This window comes from Onychostoma macrolepis, chromosome 02 (genome assembly GCF_012432095.1).
Source record: "Onychostoma macrolepis isolate SWU-2019 chromosome 02, ASM1243209v1, whole genome shotgun sequence".
Taxonomy (NCBI): domain Eukaryota; kingdom Metazoa; phylum Chordata; class Actinopteri; order Cypriniformes; family Cyprinidae; genus Onychostoma; species Onychostoma macrolepis.
Genome location: NC_081156.1, coordinates 30,841,237 through 30,859,556, shown reverse-complemented (window position 1 = coordinate 30,859,556; position 18,320 = coordinate 30,841,237). Strand labels below are relative to the sequence as shown.

At 35.4% G+C, this 18,320-nt stretch overlaps 1 protein-coding gene across 12 annotated transcripts in view; it reads left to right on the top strand.

The window, feature by feature from the left end:
* The window catches only part of svilb (supervillin b), a 58,683-nt gene extending 40,711 nt beyond the window's left edge, over nt 1-17,972 (top strand). For 6 of the 12 annotated variants that reach the window (XM_058745827.1, XM_058745837.1, XM_058745789.1 and 3 more), the window contains 24 exons: nt 1,339-1,474; nt 2,940-2,981; nt 4,189-4,266; nt 5,084-5,228; nt 5,917-6,012; nt 6,129-6,209; nt 6,489-6,669; nt 6,912-7,084; nt 7,622-7,777; nt 8,095-8,231; nt 8,337-8,484; nt 8,574-8,719; nt 9,039-9,214; nt 9,329-9,476; nt 10,378-10,675; nt 10,930-11,084; nt 11,171-11,276; nt 12,288-12,495; nt 12,673-12,806; nt 13,418-13,573; nt 13,674-13,817; nt 13,980-14,101; nt 14,478-14,633; nt 17,077-17,972. In XM_058745827.1, coding sequence (XP_058601810.1) covers nt 1,339-1,474; nt 2,940-2,981; nt 4,189-4,266; nt 5,084-5,228; nt 5,917-6,012; nt 6,129-6,209; nt 6,489-6,669; nt 6,912-7,084; nt 7,622-7,777; nt 8,095-8,231; nt 8,337-8,484; nt 8,574-8,719; nt 9,039-9,214; nt 9,329-9,476; nt 10,378-10,675; nt 10,930-11,084; nt 11,171-11,276; nt 12,288-12,495; nt 12,673-12,806; nt 13,418-13,573; nt 13,674-13,817; nt 13,980-14,101; nt 14,478-14,633; nt 17,077-17,295 — 3,541 coding nt within the window. In that variant the 3' untranslated portion in view covers nt 17,296-17,972. Of the gene's footprint in view, nt 1-1,338; nt 1,475-2,939; nt 2,982-4,188; nt 4,267-5,083; nt 5,229-5,916; nt 6,013-6,128; nt 6,210-6,488; nt 6,670-6,911; nt 7,085-7,621; nt 7,778-8,094; nt 8,232-8,336; nt 8,485-8,573; nt 8,720-9,038; nt 9,215-9,328; nt 9,477-10,377; nt 10,676-10,929; nt 11,085-11,170; nt 11,277-12,287; nt 12,496-12,672; nt 12,807-13,417; nt 13,574-13,673; nt 13,818-13,979; nt 14,102-14,477; nt 14,634-15,128; nt 15,155-17,076 lie in introns of all 12 variants that reach the window. The other 6 variants (XM_058745846.1, XM_058745854.1, XM_058745811.1 and 3 more) reach the window with 4 other exon arrangements.
* The last annotated feature ends 348 nt before the right edge of the window (nt 17,973-18,320 follow it).

Sequence of the window (18,320 nt, the reverse complement as noted above, 5' to 3'; positions counted from 1 at the left end):
AATCAAGATTTCCCAGGTCTAGAGCTTTATCCGCAACAAGTGGGCGGGCAATATGCTAATGTTTCATGTCGACATCAACATGAAACGGCTTGGGATTCATTTTAAAAACGACTCATTTCAATGATTCAGAGTCGACTCTTTCTTTTGAGAGACAATAACTTAGTTTCAGATTTAAATCTTTGCAGGATGTTTTCATTCACTTAGAGCTGTGTTACACACTGCATGAAAGGTCATTTTCAAAAATCCATAATAGGGGCACTTTAAGTAATAAACCTTTCAAAATGATTGTCCAGGGCTCAACAATAGTCTGTATTTTTATTTACCCTAACAAACTTGTCTCTGGCTACAAAGTAACATACTGTATATTTTGTTACTAACATATAATTAAAAAAAAAAAAGAAATATAAATAAATACACTACCATTCAAAAGTTTGGGGTCAATAAGATTTCTAAATGTTTTTAAAGATGTTTCTTCTGCTCACCAAGGCTGCATTTATTTGATAAAAAAAAATACTGTAAAAACGGTAGTTTTGTGAAATAATTTAAACAATTTAAAGCAGCTGTTTTCTATTTAAATATATTTTAAAATATAATTTATTCCTGAGATGCAAAGCTGAATTTTACTCCAGTCTTCAGTGTCATGTGATCCTTCAGAAATTATTTTAATATGCTGATTTGCTTCTCAAGAATCACTTCTTATTACTATCAACGTTGAAAACAGTTCTGCTGCTTAATATTTTTGTGAGAACAAAATGTGGAATACATTTTGTATGATACTTTGAATAGAAAGTTCAAAAGAAAAATTTAATAACATAAATCTTGGAATTTTTTAAAGCTAGAAATATAGATTTTTATGTGTCAGGATGAGAATATGAAAGGTAGCAGATGAACAGCGTGTTAAAACACACTTGTGTCAAATTGCACTGTAAGAAACAGTGGCACATGTATTGGAATGTGCTGATGGCTTTAGATGTTGCAGGTTGACTGGAGCTGTTCTCCTTCTGTCTTGTCTTATAAATGAAATTGGGTCATCTCTGCTCTCGGTGAGTGCTGATAATGCGGACAGCACTATTTTAGATCTCCCAGCCTTCCCCGCAGGGCAGGATGAAATGAGTACAGACAGAGATAGAGACAACAAACCATGACAAAGTCACACGAGATAGGCTGAATTTTGTATGCTGTAGTATTTGGTGGGATTTCTGAAGTGTTTTGTACAACAAACACTTTTCTGTTGTCATTTTTCACTTTGTTACAGTAAGTTATCTGCATGAGTTTCTCATCTACAGTGTAAACGTCTGTTCATAATGGAGTGAAGCGTTTGATACTTGCATTTCTCAGGTTAGCCATGTTGAAGAAGAGTGGAGAGGAAGATTGGAAAAACAGGATCAACAAGAAACAGGAAGTTAAACAGGAAGTGGTGTCTGTAAGCGAGAAGAGTAGTCAAATAATGGAGGAGCAAGGCTTTAAGAAAAAGGTAAGTATATGTAGCCTAGCAACACCAAATCTGGAAATGCATCACAGGGGTTACAAGGCAAAATTAATGCATTTCTTTTATAATGCATTATATATAAAGGCTTTAAGTAAAGTGTTCCCACAATTGTCTTGTGTGCCCCCACCAGCTACCCACTGTTATAATAGTTTCTACGTGTCTGGGTGCAAGTAATAACCAGTGTGATGTCTATAAATAGACAGTGGTGTCTATGATGTGAAGCACTAATATAGTGTTGTAATGTTCTTTCCATAAATTCACTTTTTACGTTCATATGAAATAATACTCTTAACTGTAGTTTTCATATTATTGTTGTTTTTCATGTAATTATATTCAGGGGTGTAAAAAGTACTGAAAAATTGTACTTGGGTTCAAGTACAAATATTGTCAAAAATTACTCAAAGTACATAGCCAAAAAAAAAAAACATACATATATATACATACATTCTCATATTCATATTATAAAAATTTTTGCTGAATTTTTTTTTTTTTTTTAAAGAAACCTGTCAAAAATCTGTTTTCTCGTTGCTTGATTTCTTATTGACAGTGGGAAAAAGATATTTATTTTAATAAAATATAAAACAGAATTTAAATTTATGAGAGCATGGTTTATTGGCTTGCTACAAGAAATAATTTTTTCATTGAGGAAAGTTTTAAGTCCTGATGACATGTATTTTTTAAATCCGCATGACAATGTAAACGAGTAAAAAGTATTCAGTTTTAACAGTACTGTTGTAAAGGACAAATTCTCTAAAATAATACTTTAGTAGTGAACTATTGCTCAAATACTTTACATCTGATGACATTTAATGAGGACTGGTGCTATCAAGCTGTGAAATTACAAAAAGCACATGTTTAATTTAAATTTTTTGCACTGTATAGAGTGATGTAAGAATGACATGTGAATGCAACATCTCTAATTGCCATAAGGACTTGAAATGTATATTGTTAGATATTCTTTTAAAAATCATCCTTTGTTTTCCTTGGAAGAAAGTGCTTAAAGTGAATTTTCATTTTTGGTGAACTATTCCCAATCAAAACCGTGAATCAGATGTGTTATACTAATTTGTGAATGGTAACACCTTCATTTTCTCCTGTAGGCAAAGCTGTGAATTGACTGCCTAGACCTGAAACCTGTACTTTACACAGTCTGATGAGTCATTTCACAGCGTGGTGTAGTAAAATGCGTGGTATTCATCTTTTCAGACACTGTAATTTTCAGTGTTCACTGAGTTTTATATAGAAACCTGTGTGTTCCTGAGTTATTGTGTTACTCTCAATTCAGCAAGTGCAAAGGTTAAAGGAATGAAGGGTTTTCAGTTTATCCTAATCTAAAAGGCCAGGTCTTGATAAAGGCCAGGTCTTGCACACCAAATGGGTATCGTGTAGAATTTTTCTGAACCTCACACACACACACACATACACACACATGCATCTCCTGTGTGTTTAGGACGAGACTGTTATCAGAGAGTTCACATCTGAGCAGCTCTGGGTAAGCGCCTACATCAGTGTCTGTCTTAGACAAGCTTGGCTTTAGCTGCAAGAAGACTGGCTGGCCTGCTATTGTGCAATAAACTGCAATTTGATTGGCTTTTTCTTAAATGACTGACACGCTGCTTGCCTTATCTTCTAAATTGACATAATTTTATAGCTCACTGTAAAATATACACATTAAATAATATACACAATAAATTACACATTTCAGTTGGTAACACTTTACAGTAAAGGTTTCATTTAGCATAACACTTCTACAGCATTTAATATTGTTAATTTCAACATTTGCATTCACTTTTTAAAAGTAAAAAATTATTTGTTAACATTAGTTAATTAGTGAACTAACAAGAACAATTAATTGTATTTTTATTAGCTAGCATTAAAAAAAGAAAGCAATAAGTGCTGTAAAAAAATACATTGCTTAATTATTAGTTTATGTTAGCTAATGCATTAATGTTAACAAATAAGACATGTGGCTATTAATATTTGCATTTCTCTAAAACTGTACTGCAGTTGAAGTCTAGGAACATGCTGTAATAACTTCACTTAACATTTATAGATGAAACGCCTTGCTTTTCTAGATGGACCAGATCTGTGCTTCTCAACTGATGGGTCACATCTCAAAAAATGTGACTGGTCTGTTCTGATATCATTATGGTCAGCAGAAACTAATGTAAAATACAGTATGATTAATAAAATATAGGTAACCAAGAATATGACACCATTTATGATGTATAGGAATCAAAAAAGGTCAGTTTATGTTATCAGCTTATATCATTTTAATATACAGTAGTCAACATTTGAAGTGGATCAAAAAAAAGTTAATCAGAGTTGTCCTAAGACAAGAACGGTTTTAGGACAACTTTGATTTTGAAAGGTTTTTATCCACTTCAAATGTTAACTAGTATATTTGAGTCTTGGCAGTTCAAGTCTTGATTTCAAATTTTGTACAATAACCAATTTTGGTGCTGTGTAGTTCCCACTTTGCCACTGATATCCAATGCAAAATCTTTGACCTGAAGTAAAACCAGTTGAGAACCACTAGTCCAGATTTTCCTTTTGTCTTTTTCCCTCATTCATTCTCTGACATCTGTGAATTATATTCTTCTTCCATCTGTATCTACATCCTGTAATCATTGTCTCTAATTCTTTCATTCACTGTTTTTTTCTATCTACTTCCTGTTTCCTCCTCCTCCTGTCTGTAGGAGCCTGTCTTTTCTTCCACCTACTCTCCTCCTCCCCTCCCATCTACCCCAAAATGCCAATATGTAGAACAAGGCCAGGTAAGAGAGAGCGTGTGCATTTTGGAACCATTTCATTTCTAACATAACTCTACCAAAGATCTGAATTTCCTCATATTTTTTGGTCTGTTCCATCCTTGTGCCACCAGATAATCCGTATTAGTCTAGAATGTTCTGAACATTGGTTTGTATCAGATGAGATAGGAATTGCTTTTTTCTTGTTGAATTAAAACTAGCTCATGATTATTTATGTGTGCATGTATTTAAGTATGTCTGAAAACAAAAGGCTGAACTACTAGTTATGCAAGTAAATGCCTTTCTGTATAAACTCTGAGAGTCTAAAAGTCTTCTACATAAATGCATATCTATACTTCAATACACCAAGTAAAAATTGTCTGGTTTGATTTAGTTTATAATAGACCTGTATTATTAGTTTGCATAATTTATTCTTCAGTTCACTGTGGATGATAGTAGAAAACATGTATTTCTCTGACAGAAACAGGCAGCAGAGCCAAATTTCTGTAGATTTACTCAGGGCAAATGCATTCATTAAATGAGCATCGGAGGCATAAATGCGTAAATCTAATTTAGATGGAAATGCAGAGCACTTTGAGTAAGGATTACTGCATTTTTGGCTTTTGCTGTTGACTGGCAGATTTCAGTACTGTATGAACAGCAAAGAGGATAGTCATATTCTAATGATTTAAAAGCACTTTTGACATGGGCTGTACAATTTGAGTTTGCTGATGACCTGCTCGTGTGAATTATCTGTCCATTATGTCCAATTCGTTGGTCTTTCCTTCCTGTAAACATTAGAATGATCTATAGCCATCATATCTGTTTTGTCTCATGTAATCAGAAGCTTGAAGAGGGGGAGGGGCAGATGTCTATTGAAGAAAGGAAGCAGATGATCTCGACGCGGGAGGAGGCGTGGCAGAACACAGGGAAGGGCGTGGCCAATGACTCCAGCCAGTACACTGTGGCTGCCAGGATGGTGAAAAAAGGTTAGGATGTGCAAACATACATGTCAGGGTTATTATCCTTAAATGTGTAAAAGCTTTCGTTAAATGTTCATTAGTTTAAGAAAAAAATAACTGGACAAATCTGAGATCAAAATACTTTTTTTGGTTTCAAACCGAACTAAAATAAAATAAAATCCTGTAAAAATGCTCTCAAAATAGTAACACTAAAACAATTATACATATTAAATAATTGAATAAACATTTTAAGTGAAACTAACTTAAATTGAAATGAAAAATGAACATTAAAAAAAAAAAAATTATGTAAACATCTACTTAAATATTCAAAGACGAGACGTCCCATTTTGGTGTAATTAAAAGGATAGTGGATAGTGGCAAAGATAAATATTTAAAATTACAGTTAATTAATTTTGGGGGCTGAACTGTAATCATTAAATAGTCCAAGATGATTCTTATTCTAAATATACCTGACAAGATTTTTGCTATATAAACTATTGTTACACTGAATGACATTTTACTGGTTGCCTTCTGTAAATCATGGTACAAATGTATAATAGTCATCTTTTTTTTTTTTTTAATCAACCAAATTATAAATTTTTGTTAAACTTGCATACAATTTATATATACATTTCATTTAGATTTTTTAATTACATAGAATTGCATTACATAGGTAGCGTACTTATTTTTTTTATTCTGTCTGCTTACCTGATAGGTCTGGCTGCTTCATCTGCAGTGATCAGCCCTATTCTGTCTCCAGTCTCTGCTAAACTGAAGAGCAGTGTGCCAGCTATCTCGAAACCACAGGAAGGTACGTTAGACAAACGCACTTCATGAAAGAAGATATTCCTCTTTGGAAGACACAAAGTTTGAGAAAGTTTGTTGTTGCAACATAATAACTGGGGCAAACAACCTGATGTGCTGCAGAAATTGAGGCCAGAGCAGAGATGGAGTCTGATAAGAAGCTGGAAAAGCTGGAGACGTTTTTAGGGCGTTTGAACAGTAAAGGTGAGTCGATTGATGTAAAATCTCTTCACTTCCTTGCATTTTTTTTTTTTTTTTTTTTTTTTAGAAAAGGATGTTATGAGCCTATTGTTGAGGTAAAAGTAGAAATAATAAGTTCATCATTTGGTGTCAAAATCTTTGAAAAATTAAGCAGTTTTCATTTGCTGTCACAGTGACCTGATAATGGAGCTTTTAATTAAACCATCATGATTTTCTGTGTTGACACATTTTCATTGCCATTTCTTTGTTGCACTGCCATCTCAATCCCTTCCTTCCTCTCAGTATCAGGTTTGCAGGAGACGACTTTGACGGTGACAGAGAAAGCCGTGAAGGAAGTGATGCGACTGGATGATGAGATCTTTTCAAAATTTTACCACCACATGACAGATATTCCCCGCAGCATGAGCAGCAGGATGCATCTGGATGAGGACTTTGATGCCATCTTTGGAAAACAAACTCCAACGTAAGATTTTGAGTTTCTGTTAATATATGTGCAAGCATTTGTTTTTGGATTTAAAAATATTTAAATTTATATATTTTTTATTTTATTTATTTATTAATTTTTTTTATTAGTTTTTTTTTTTTATATACGGCATATTGTAGTTTTTCTGTTTCATTTATCTTTAATGCAACATTTGGCTCTAAACTTCATTTAAAGCTACTTATTGCACTTTCTCTGACTTGTGGTCTCTCTTTGGCTCCTAGCTTGACATCGGCGATGGTGCAGCACAAGCGGGCCGTTCGTCCCTCCCGTAACGTCCAGGCCTCCAGGAACCCCTTAAAGATTCTTGCTGCAAGAGAAGACATCCGACAGGAGTACACCGAGGAGAGACTGAACGTTGGTCAGCTAGAAACCAAGAGAATTAAACAGGAGAAAAGTGAGTAGGCAAGTTGACAAGTATTGAATTTAATACTTCAATTTTTTGAAGTATTAAAATTGCTAAAACTAAAATTGAAATAAAAATAAAGTGAAATAAAAATATTAAAATAATAAAATTAATCTTAAACTTAAACTTAAACTAAAATGAAAATGAAAAGTATATTTTTTTCAAAATATTAAGTACTATAATAATATGTAATGCTAATATAAATAATAGTAATAGCACTAATAGAAATTTAATAGTAGTATATAAATACTAAAATAACATTGCTTCATACATATTTTTTTATTGAGAACAACATAAACAATGAAGGAAAGAAAAGGTGAAAGGGATGTAAAACTAGTCAAAACAAATTTTTTATACAAAAAAGCTAGAAAGCATTTCTAAATACTGCTGTTCAGCAAGCAGAACATGAAAAACAATTAGTTTCTGCTTTGAAAATGTGCATTTACATGAATAAAATTTTGCTAAAAAAATAAGATTAAAATATACTTCATTTTCTGTTGTAATAATGTTGTTTTTAATGTTTTCCAGTGAGCAAGAGCTTCAGTTTGTCGGATGCAGCTCTGGCTGGTTTGGCCAGTAAAGAGAGCTACAGCAGCGTGAGTCTGCGCAGTGTCAGCGTCTCTGAGCAGATGACCAATAACAGCGCAGCTCCCTACAAAAAACTCATGCTCATGCAGGTCAAAGGTCAGTCTGTAGTTCTCTAACACTGTCTCCAAACCAGGCATGATGTAATAATGTGATCCATGCAAAGGATTTTTCTGTCACATTAAGCTGGAAACCCTGCCCACAGTAAAATCCTATGAGTCCAAACATCAAATGTGTTCTGATTGGCTTTCTGTGAAAACAGAAAAATTACTTAACTAGCATTAAACCTGGCATACAGTGTAATACCCACAGAAGGCACAAAATATGATATAAATTGTAATATTGATATTTTACTGCAGCAGTATGTGTTTTAGTGGTTGTGTGTGTTAAACTGTATGTGCATGAATGTTCTCCAGGTCGACGTCATGTCCAGACCAGACTAGTTGAGCCTAGAGTGTCCTCTCTGAACAGCGGTGACTGTTTTCTACTGGTTACGCCTGAGCATTGTTTCGTTTGGATTGGAGAGTTTGCAAATGTCATTGAAAGAGCCAAGGTACCATCTGACTTCTTATGCACGCTGTTCTTCATATCATCATCATCATCATCATCATCATATAGCTTTGTGCTTCACTGCTATGTTGTTCCATTTGACATCCAGGCATCAGAACTGGCCACTTTCATCCAGCTGAACCACGATCTTGGTTGTCGAGCTGCACTGGTAGAGACGATCGAAGAAGGAGTGAATGCTAGAAGCCCTGCAGCTGCTGAGTTCTGGAAGATCCTGGGAGGGCCAGCCAACTACCACTGTATGTACCCTGAAATAGATGGCATTTATGTGCTATTATCTTAATTGAAATGAATGAATAATATTTTTCTGTGTGTGTAATAATCACAGCGGCCGGGTCTCCAGACGAGGATGAGATGTTTGAAAGTGCCATTGTGGAGACAAACTGTATCTTCCGTCTTGTGGACGATAAACTGCTTCCTGATGATGATTTCTGGGGAAAAGTGCCTCGTAGTTCACTTTTGGGCTCCAAAGAGGTCATATTTTGTGACTTTTTGAAGTTTTAGATATCATGTTAATATCTTCATGCATTATTTCATGTTTTCATTAAATGTGAAACATTTTTGCATTTAGCGGTAACTGTATGTTTACTATTATAATTATTTAAATATTAATAATAAACTAGGTATCTAACTATGTTTGTTAGTATGATTTATATTATGTAACTGAGAATTAAACAATTAGAAGATTGTTTTTGTAGTTGCGTATTTTGACATTTTAATAACTTTTTCCTCATTTTGCACAACATTTCATTTTGAATATATTTGTTTTTCTTGGCTCTCTTGATCACGTTAGGTGGTAGTGTTTGATTTCGGTAGTGAAGTGTATGTGTGGCATGGTAAAGAGGTCACACTGGCACAGAGGAAGGTGGCATTTCAGCTGGCCAAGCACCTTTGGAATGGGACGTTTGATTATACCAACTGTGACATCAACCCTCTGGACCCTGGAGGACACAACACACTCATACCGAGGTTCTCAGGAGTTTACTTAAATTGATTATATTAAGTTTCACACGCACTAATTATCCACTTAACTTTGAGAATCTCAATGTAAAGTTGTGTGTGTGTGTGTGGTTGTTTTTTTAGGAAAGGTCAAGGTCGCCCAGACTGGGCCATATTTGGCAGACTGACCGAACATAATGAAACATGTCTTTTTAAAGAGAAGTTCCTGGACTGGAAAGATGTTTCTGGACTGTCACCTAAAAATGTAATTGAACACCCCTTTCAGCAGAAGGTGGGTTTCTGTGTGTGTGTCAGTATTTGCTTTTGGTTCAATGAAAAGCTGCAAAACCTAAAAGGAAAAAATCCTTTGACACTTTATTATTAGGGATGTGAATTGTGAGCAATGTATTGATTATCATAATGATTCCTCTTCATCATTGTTTGTAATTATGAACCAATTACTGAATACCAGCACTATTAAAAAAAAATGCAGAGTTGGAAAGATTTTTTTTAAAGGTGTTTTTGAAAAGTCTTCTGTTCACCAAGGCTACATTTATTGTAGTCATGAAATATTATTACAATATAAAATAATTGCTTTCTATTTGAAAGTATTCTGAAATAGTTTATTTCTGTGATGTGAAAGCTGAGTTTTCAGTCTCATTTCTCCAGTCTTCAGTGTCGCACGATCCTTCAGAAATCATTCTAATATGCTGATTGCTTCTCAAGAAACATTTATCACGTTAAAAACCGTTGTGCTGCTTAATGTTTTTGTGGAAACTGTTATTCATTTTTTCAAGATTCTTTGGTGAATAGAAAATGACAGCATTTTTTGAAGGAATTTCAAAAACATTTCTGTGTTTTCCGTCACTTTTGATTAATTTAATTTGTCTTTGTTAAAGTATTAATTTTTTACAAAAAGATTATACTGACCTCAATCTTTTGAACATCTCTGAGAAAGAAAACTAAACTAAAATATTAAACGTACAAACACAGTAACACCATAATATAATCACAATATACAACTATATTCAAAATATTTTAGTTGCATTTATTTAATTGCATATTGTAGTGAAAAGAAATTCTTGATTCCCATCTGTTCCTTTTGGTGTTCTTTTGATTTAAGCACAACTTTTCTTTCCTCTTTTTATCAATTTCTTATTCTCTTCTTTAAACCGCTCTTCTTCCCTTCTCAGGAGTCTCCAGGCACAGATTCCCGTTCTGATTGCCGGGCGTACAGCGCCTCTCTGATGCTACCGGTCCTGCAGTCTCCCATCAGTACAGTTCTGGACGGTCAGAATGTGGGTCGAGGACACGGCCCGGTGGAGAATGGCTCGGACGACTGCATGCGCTCTCTGGAGATCAGCACGGTTGCTGTTGATGTCTGGCACATCCTGGAGTTTGACTACAGCCGACTGCCCAAGCAGAGCATTGGTCAGTTTCACGAGGGAGATGCTTACGTAGTGAAATGGAAGTACATGGTGAGCGCAGCAGGTTAGTAACGGCACCGGGACAAATGAACTTGGCTTTTTTTTGTTTGCTATGTGTGTCCATGTACGTTGTATAGTAAAATATGATTAAACATCAGATAGTTTTTCAAAATAATTTTAATACAATTTACACTTAGTTAGAACACTGTTAGGACTGACATTATGCAGTAAGCGGGGAAATTCTATTACAGATGCTCTTTTCAATGGTATAAAACTGTCAGTGCTCTCCTCTTAATGTGTTACTGTGTCTATGTGCAGTGGGCAGCAGGCAGAAGCCGGATCAGGTGCGCAGTGCAGGTCCCGGCAGGGAGAAGTGCTGCTATTTCTTCTGGCAGGGCAGAAACTCGACAGTCAGTGAGAAAGGAACATCTGCACTCATGACTGTTGAACTGGATGAAGAGAGAGGAGCACAGGTAGGATGAGATACTGCACTAAACACACTTGACTGCTTCCTGCTTCTCTCATTCGTTGACTCAGTGCTTCTGTGACTCATACTCAGATGCAGGTCCAGCAGGGGAAGGAGCCGCCCTGCTTCCTGCAGTGTTTCAACGGAGGGATGATTGTGCATTCCGGGAAGAGAGAAGAAGAAGAGGAGAACATTCAGAGTAAGAGGATAGCATATTTGCAATGCTCCTGTTCAGTCCAAATTTTGGGTTTGTTAGGAACAGTGATGGGTATTAACTGATGTATGTAATCTGGATTATGTAATTAGATTCCAAAATTTAAGCACTTGTAATGAATTATATTACTTTCTAAAATACTCATAAGTCTACAGTTACTTGGTTATTGATTAAATGATTGCATATTATTCACAAATTGCAATAAATGTTGATTAGAGTCATGAGATGCAGTTAAACAAAATATTTATTAGTGTTTATTTGACTGCATATTTTAAATGCCTTTTGTTTTGTTTTTTTATTTGACAATTTTATGAGATTAATTGTCTTTTCTTCATTAAACCTACTGTAGTTCTTTCATTCTGCTTTCTGGGTTCCGTCATGTTGTTGATTTATAATTGTAATATATTTTCTTTATATTATATTAAATATATAATAGATTATATTTCCCTATTCAAATTTTTGACAAGTTAGGTGAAAAGTAATTAGAGTATTTAGAATACGATCTAAAATGATTGATCTCATAGATTACTAACTACATTTTCATCATGTAATTTGTAATCGGTGCCATATTACAATTTGCTGGATAGAAATGGCAATACTGCCTACTATTTTTGAAAGAAGCATAGTATGCATTATACTATGTGCATTTTTTTGTATATAACAAGAGCACATAGTGTAACGCACTGTATCCCACAGTGCATTTGACTTTTCATTGCCTTATGTCACATGTGACCCAGAAGCCATTTTTATTTTTTTTTTTATGATCATTCATCAAGATGTTTTTACACACTATTGAATAAAAATGCAAAAACAGCTATATTTTTAATATATAATTTCCGTGTAATGAGCTCATGTGAGAACGGTATAGTAACATTATTGTTTGAAGAACTTAGTCATGCAGTTTCAAGCAAACTTTTAAAATGGTGTACTCTGCAAGAAACTGTATGCCAGTGTATTAATATTTGACTGTTTGTCCCCCTGTAATCTGTGTTTCAGATGACTGGCGTCTGTACTGTGTGCGTGGAGAAGTGCCTGTAGAGGGCCATCTGCTGGAAGTGGCATGTCACTGCAGCAGTCTGCGATCACGCACATCAATGGTCCTTCTGAACATCAACAAAGCCCTCATCTACCTGTGGCACGGCTGCAAAACTCAAACACACTCACGGCATGTCGCTCGAACCGCCGCAGAGAAGATCAAAGGACAGTGAGTCATTCATGCATTTTTTAAGGATAACTTAGTTTCCTTGTTATTTACATCTCACGAGTTCAGAGCATACGCTAGCATTCAAAAGCTTGAGGGTCATAAAGATTAAAAAAACAAACATTTTGCTTTGGAAAAAAAATGTTATGATTTGAAATCTGACTCATTTGTGTTTCCAAGGCGGCCACTGGAGGCGGGACTTCACAGCAGCTGCAATGTGACCATTCATGAATGTGAGGAAGGTGGCGAGCCAGTGGAATTCTGGGAAGCATTAGGCAGGAAGGACCGCAAGGCCTACGACTGCATGCTTCAAGGTACAACACACTGGAGGAGAGTGGGGATGCATGATTTTGGAAGTTTGTTGATGGTCTCTCAGACAATAATGCATCTCTATCATACATAAGAAAAAAATCTGCTACTTAAAAAAATTGTAAATTATAATTATGACAAACGGAGTCATAATATTGAGATTAAAAAGTCAAAAGATAAAAAGTCAAAATTCTGACATGTGGAAAATATGATAAATTAACAATCAAAATTGAAGTCAAAAGTGATATTTTGTTTTAGTATGACCAACGTGACTATCTACAATTTGACATTGTCATATTTTTTTGACTCTTTATTTTCAGAATTGTTTGCATAATTTTGACTTTTTATCTTATTTAATTTTTTAACTTTATCTCTTTTTTTATCTCATAATACTGATGATTATGAAATTGATTTACCAAAGTATGATTTTTTTTTTTCTCATGTGGTGGAAAAGGGCTCACATGTTCACAAGCCATACTACAAATGAATATCACTGAGAATTCATAAACTGTTTTGTCAAAACAAAAATAAATGATTTTATCACAACAATCTTTTTTCTCTGCTTCATCTAGCTTTTTTCTGATTTATTTCAATCTTTCTCACTTTTTTTTTTTAGACCCTGGTAAGTTCAACTTCACGCCGCGTCTGTTCCAGCTCAGTAGTTCTTCGGGTGAGTTTGTGGCGCAGGAGTTTTTCAACCCATCCAGAGCCGCAGACCTTGTTTGCTCCCTGCCTTTCCTGCAGGAGGATCTGTACTCTGCCCCTCAACCAGGTAAAAAAGAAATGACACGCATGACCTCTTTTCTCTCAGGCTGGAAACAATGAGTCATAAATAATGATGCTTGTTTTTCTCCCTCTCTGTCTATTTCTAGCTCTGTTCCTAGTGGATAACTATCATGAAGTTTACCTGTGGCAGGGCTGGTGGCCGCAGGATACAGAGAGTACCGGTTCTGCCCGCATGCGCTGGGACTCAGACAGGAAGTGTGCTATGGAAACAGTGTTGCAGTACTGCAGAGGTGATTGACAGCCTTATTGGCCAATCATCTTTTAGTTCTGTCTGCAAACCGGAAATGTGCATCTGAACCAGCAGCTTGTAATGTTGTATGCTGCTTCACATATGACTTCGAGTCCAAATATGCTGTGAATACAGATAACTGATGCCTCTCTTTGTCTAGCAGAAAAGAATGAAAAGAAGCCTCAGAAGTCATACTTGATCCATGCTGGATTAGAGCCTCTGACCTTCACAAACATGTTCCCCAGCTGGGAGCACAGAGAGGACATTGCTGAAATCACAGAGGGGGTGAGATGCTGAACATGTGTTGTATTTCTGTCAGTGATTACACCGAAATTTGAAAATCAGAAAGCAAATTTTCGGTTTTGGCAAAACAGAAGTCATTAAATGTCAGCATTTCAGTCAAATTAGTGTTTTTAAAGGGATGGATCACACAAAAATTTAAATTCCGTCATCATTTACTCACCCTCAAGTTGTTCCAAACCAAGCAGTTGACAGTCGCCATTGACTTCCATAGTATTCTTTTCCATACTGTGCAAGTCAGTGGCTACCAAGCTTTGTGCTTCTTTTAGATCTTGGCTAGAAACTAGAAAATATACATTCATTCATTATACAAATTTCAAAGGTTTAACTCTTTGTGAACATTAAGTGTTTGTGTGCGCAGGAGGCAGAGGTGTGTAACCAGATCATTCTGGTGGAGGATGTTCTGGCTCGACTCTGTCAGAGCACTTATCCTTTAGCAACACTGCAAACCCGTCCCCTTCCCCACGGCGTCGACCCGCTGAGACTGGAGATGTACCTGACCGACGAGGACTTTGAGGTAACGGCACACACTTCTATGAGAGAGATCACCTGTGCATCTTGGGATTGGTGTAAAAAGATAACCAATGCAAAAATGTTCACATCCCTGAATAATCTATTCACTTTTTTTTTTGTATTGTTTATAAGACAGGAACAATATATAACAACATTAGTGTACAGTATACAGACTTCAGAAATATAACAACCAGCAAACAATCTATAATTAAAAACAGGTAATAAAGCAACAAAAACTCAATCTAGAATTCAAAACTTATGACACATTTAGATTTGTGGAAAAACTAAAAACCCATTATGTAAAAAAAAAAAAAAAAAATTATAAGAGTGATTCTGTTGAGCCAGTTTTTACTACTGTATATTAAATAGTTTGTTCTTTTTTTATATTTTAAATTTAAATTGCCAAATATAATTGGTTAAGCAGGTTGCTCAGCCTATTAATGGTTTCTTAAAGTATGACATGACTAGATACTAAGAATGGAATGTTTTGCCGTTTTAGGCGGGGTTGTAGGGAATTCTGAGTGGGTAAGTATCTCTGATATGGACTGAAGTCACTGGGAGAGATACAGTATGTTTCTGTGGCACTATTTCCTGACAGCTTTACTTTTATGCTTAATTTTTCTCCCTGTTTCTTGCACACTTTGAATCTTGGAGAGCTTTTTGAACAAATCACACAAGCACACATGCATGCCCAGAGCACACACACAGTGTGAACCGATTTTATCCTCCAAGATTTTTTCCAGCAATACAAGTTTCTGAAAATGATATACTGAGAGCACAGTGTCCTAACTAGGCGTGACATGCTAAATGTAATAAATCACATCTCTTTCACAATAGTGTCACACAGTGATTGCTGTGACAGAGACAGAGACCCTGGACCAATGGACTTTAAACCGCCAACTCTGATAAAGTCTGTACATTTGTGCTTTGTCCCAGTCCAACAAGACTGCATTTTGTCCTTAGTGTTTTCTTGAAATCTTTGTGGTCTTAATTTAGACGGTCACAGTCAATGTGCATGTAAAGTCTGCCATTGGTTGACAAACCAGTGGCACCGCCCCAAACTCACATCATTGTTTGAGTAGGTTGTTCAGTCTATGATTGACTTGGTTAAAGTTTTGTCTGCACTTTAAACGAGATTGAGTTCTCTGCAGGGCAAAAGTGGGCGTTTCTGACTTTGTGGGTGTTTTCAAACAGCTGGGTCTTTCTAAATCAATCATGAAAATGATCTCCCTTACCTGATCCCACCCCTAAACCTACCCATCGCTGTGATGTCAGCCAATCAGGTAACATGGTCGAAAAACGCCCCTCTGTTTAGGCCACGCCCACTGATCTGGTAACTCCCATTGCTTTACTGCATGGACCTATAATTGCTTTAAACTGTAATAAGAAAGTCTTTTAACAAAACCACATTAATTATCTTGGTTTCACTTTATTTTGATGGTTCCTTTAACACATTCTGTTGACTGTAAGTAACATTGCACCTACATATCTACTAACTCTCATTAGTGTTAGTAGAGAGTTAGTAGACTGGTAGGGTTAGGGTTAGAATAAGTTGACGTACTTGCAAAGTTACTTACAGTCAGTAGAGTGTCTGTTGGGAGACCATCACAAAAACGAGTTATCAGATATGAAGAAGACAGTCTACTAATACTCTAATGAGAGTTTGTTAACATGTAGATGCAACATTACTTAGGGATTATCAAAATAAAGTGTTACCATTATTGATTAGCCCCACCCACAGTCAATTCTGATTGGTCCAAAGTCGCTGTCCTGTTATCTGTATATACATTTTTTGCTATTTGACTGTGATTTAAAAACAATGCGCCTAGCTAAGACACAGTGCTACTGTAACCCTTTTCTCCTTCCTCTTCTGCAAATTTAAGATTGCTTGTGAACATATACACTGCCGTTCAAAAGATTGGGGTCAGTAAGGTTTATTTTATTATTTCTTTTAAAGAAATGTAATGTTTCTATTCAGCAAGGATCTATCGAATTGAAGTGGCAAAGCACAGACATAAAAGTTATAAAAGTTTTCTTTTTCAAATAAATGCTGTCCTTTTGACCTTTCCATTCAACAAATAAAGAGAATTTATCATTAATAATAAGAAATGTTTGTTGAGTGGCATATTAGAATGATTTCTGAAGGATCATGTGACACTAAAGACTGGAGAAATGATGCTGAAAATTCAACTTTGCATCACAGAAATAAATTGCATTTAAAATACTTTAACATAGAAAACAGATGTTTTCAATTGTAGTAATATCTAACAATATTACTGCTTTATTAAATGAATTCACCCTTGGAGAGCATAAACTGTTTTTTTTTTTTTTTATTAAAAAACATTTAAAAAAATCTTACCAACCCCCAAATTTTGAACCTTAATGTATGTGTGTTTATATGCCTGTGTTTTTCTTTTCACTCGTTGCAATAATTTCTGTGTTCTCAGCGAGTGTTAGACATGAAGAGAGAAGAGTTTGACGCTCTGCCTGGATGGAAGCAAGTGAACCTAAAAAATCCAAAGGACTCTTTTAGAAACCTGACTAAAGTCATCACGGTGACAACATTATCACTGTCCATTTCCTTAATGGCCACCGGTTCTGCGCTCACTTCAGCATTTAGACCTCTTTTGGTTAAGGGAGGTGGTTGTGCACTGAGAACAGTGTAAACGGTCAGGTCAAAGGTCACTTTAGGATCTACAGATTCACCTGCTGTGGCGTCCACTTTTTATGTATTTATGAAGTCTGTGGAGGTGATGTCTGTGTGTGTCTCCTCACCACATTCATGCACGATTTTCGGTCTGTGAGCAGTGCGTATGTTCATGTAACATCTAAAACAAGTATGTTTAGTACATGAAATCAATACACTCATCTTCCCATTCGGTACAATCTGCGATGGGTTTTTGTTGTAATGTGTGTTCATGTTTGATAAATCTGCTGAATAATTGGAAATTGTATAAACTTTGTAGCAAACGATGAAACGGCAGAAAATCCTGTGTGATCGCTCTAAATGTTGTCATATGTCTTAGAATATTCTTTTTTGATTCAAGAGGAGTTTACATGCTGCGTCTGTAATTTTTTTTGTGTGGTATTCTCGTGTGAATGGCTGTTGGTTGTTGGTGCTGGTCTCTTTTTCTTGAGGTGTGAGGGACATCATGTTTGTTTGTATTCGGACAGCATGGAATAACGGACGAGAGAAAGAAAAGATATTAATTTAAATGTACAGTATAGTGCCTTGCTTTTGTGTACAGTTTCTATACCAAACACACACTAGTCTGCATTTCAGAGACTTTCTTTGTGATAAAAGAAATAGTGAATAAAGAAAGCATATTAAAAATCTTTTTTTGTCTAAGTTTATGTATAACTTCTTACTGATTCTAGGGCAACATGGAACAAAACAGGCTACAGTAGTGGAAAAAGTATGTATTTAATAAGGTCAATGTTCTATTACACCTTTTGTCATTTAATCAATGTCAACACTCAAAAATTCAAAGGAAATATTTGAAATTTAACTGTTCTATTAAGAAAGGAAAATATATTTATTCTCTAAAGACATCCATATTTCCATTTTTATTGCATATATAATGGTGGCATCATTTTGGTAAATTAGATGAAATTAAGTTTTTTTTTTTTTTTTGTTAGGCGTCTCTGATTAATATAAATGTGAAAATATTTTGTCAGTAATGTTGCGAAA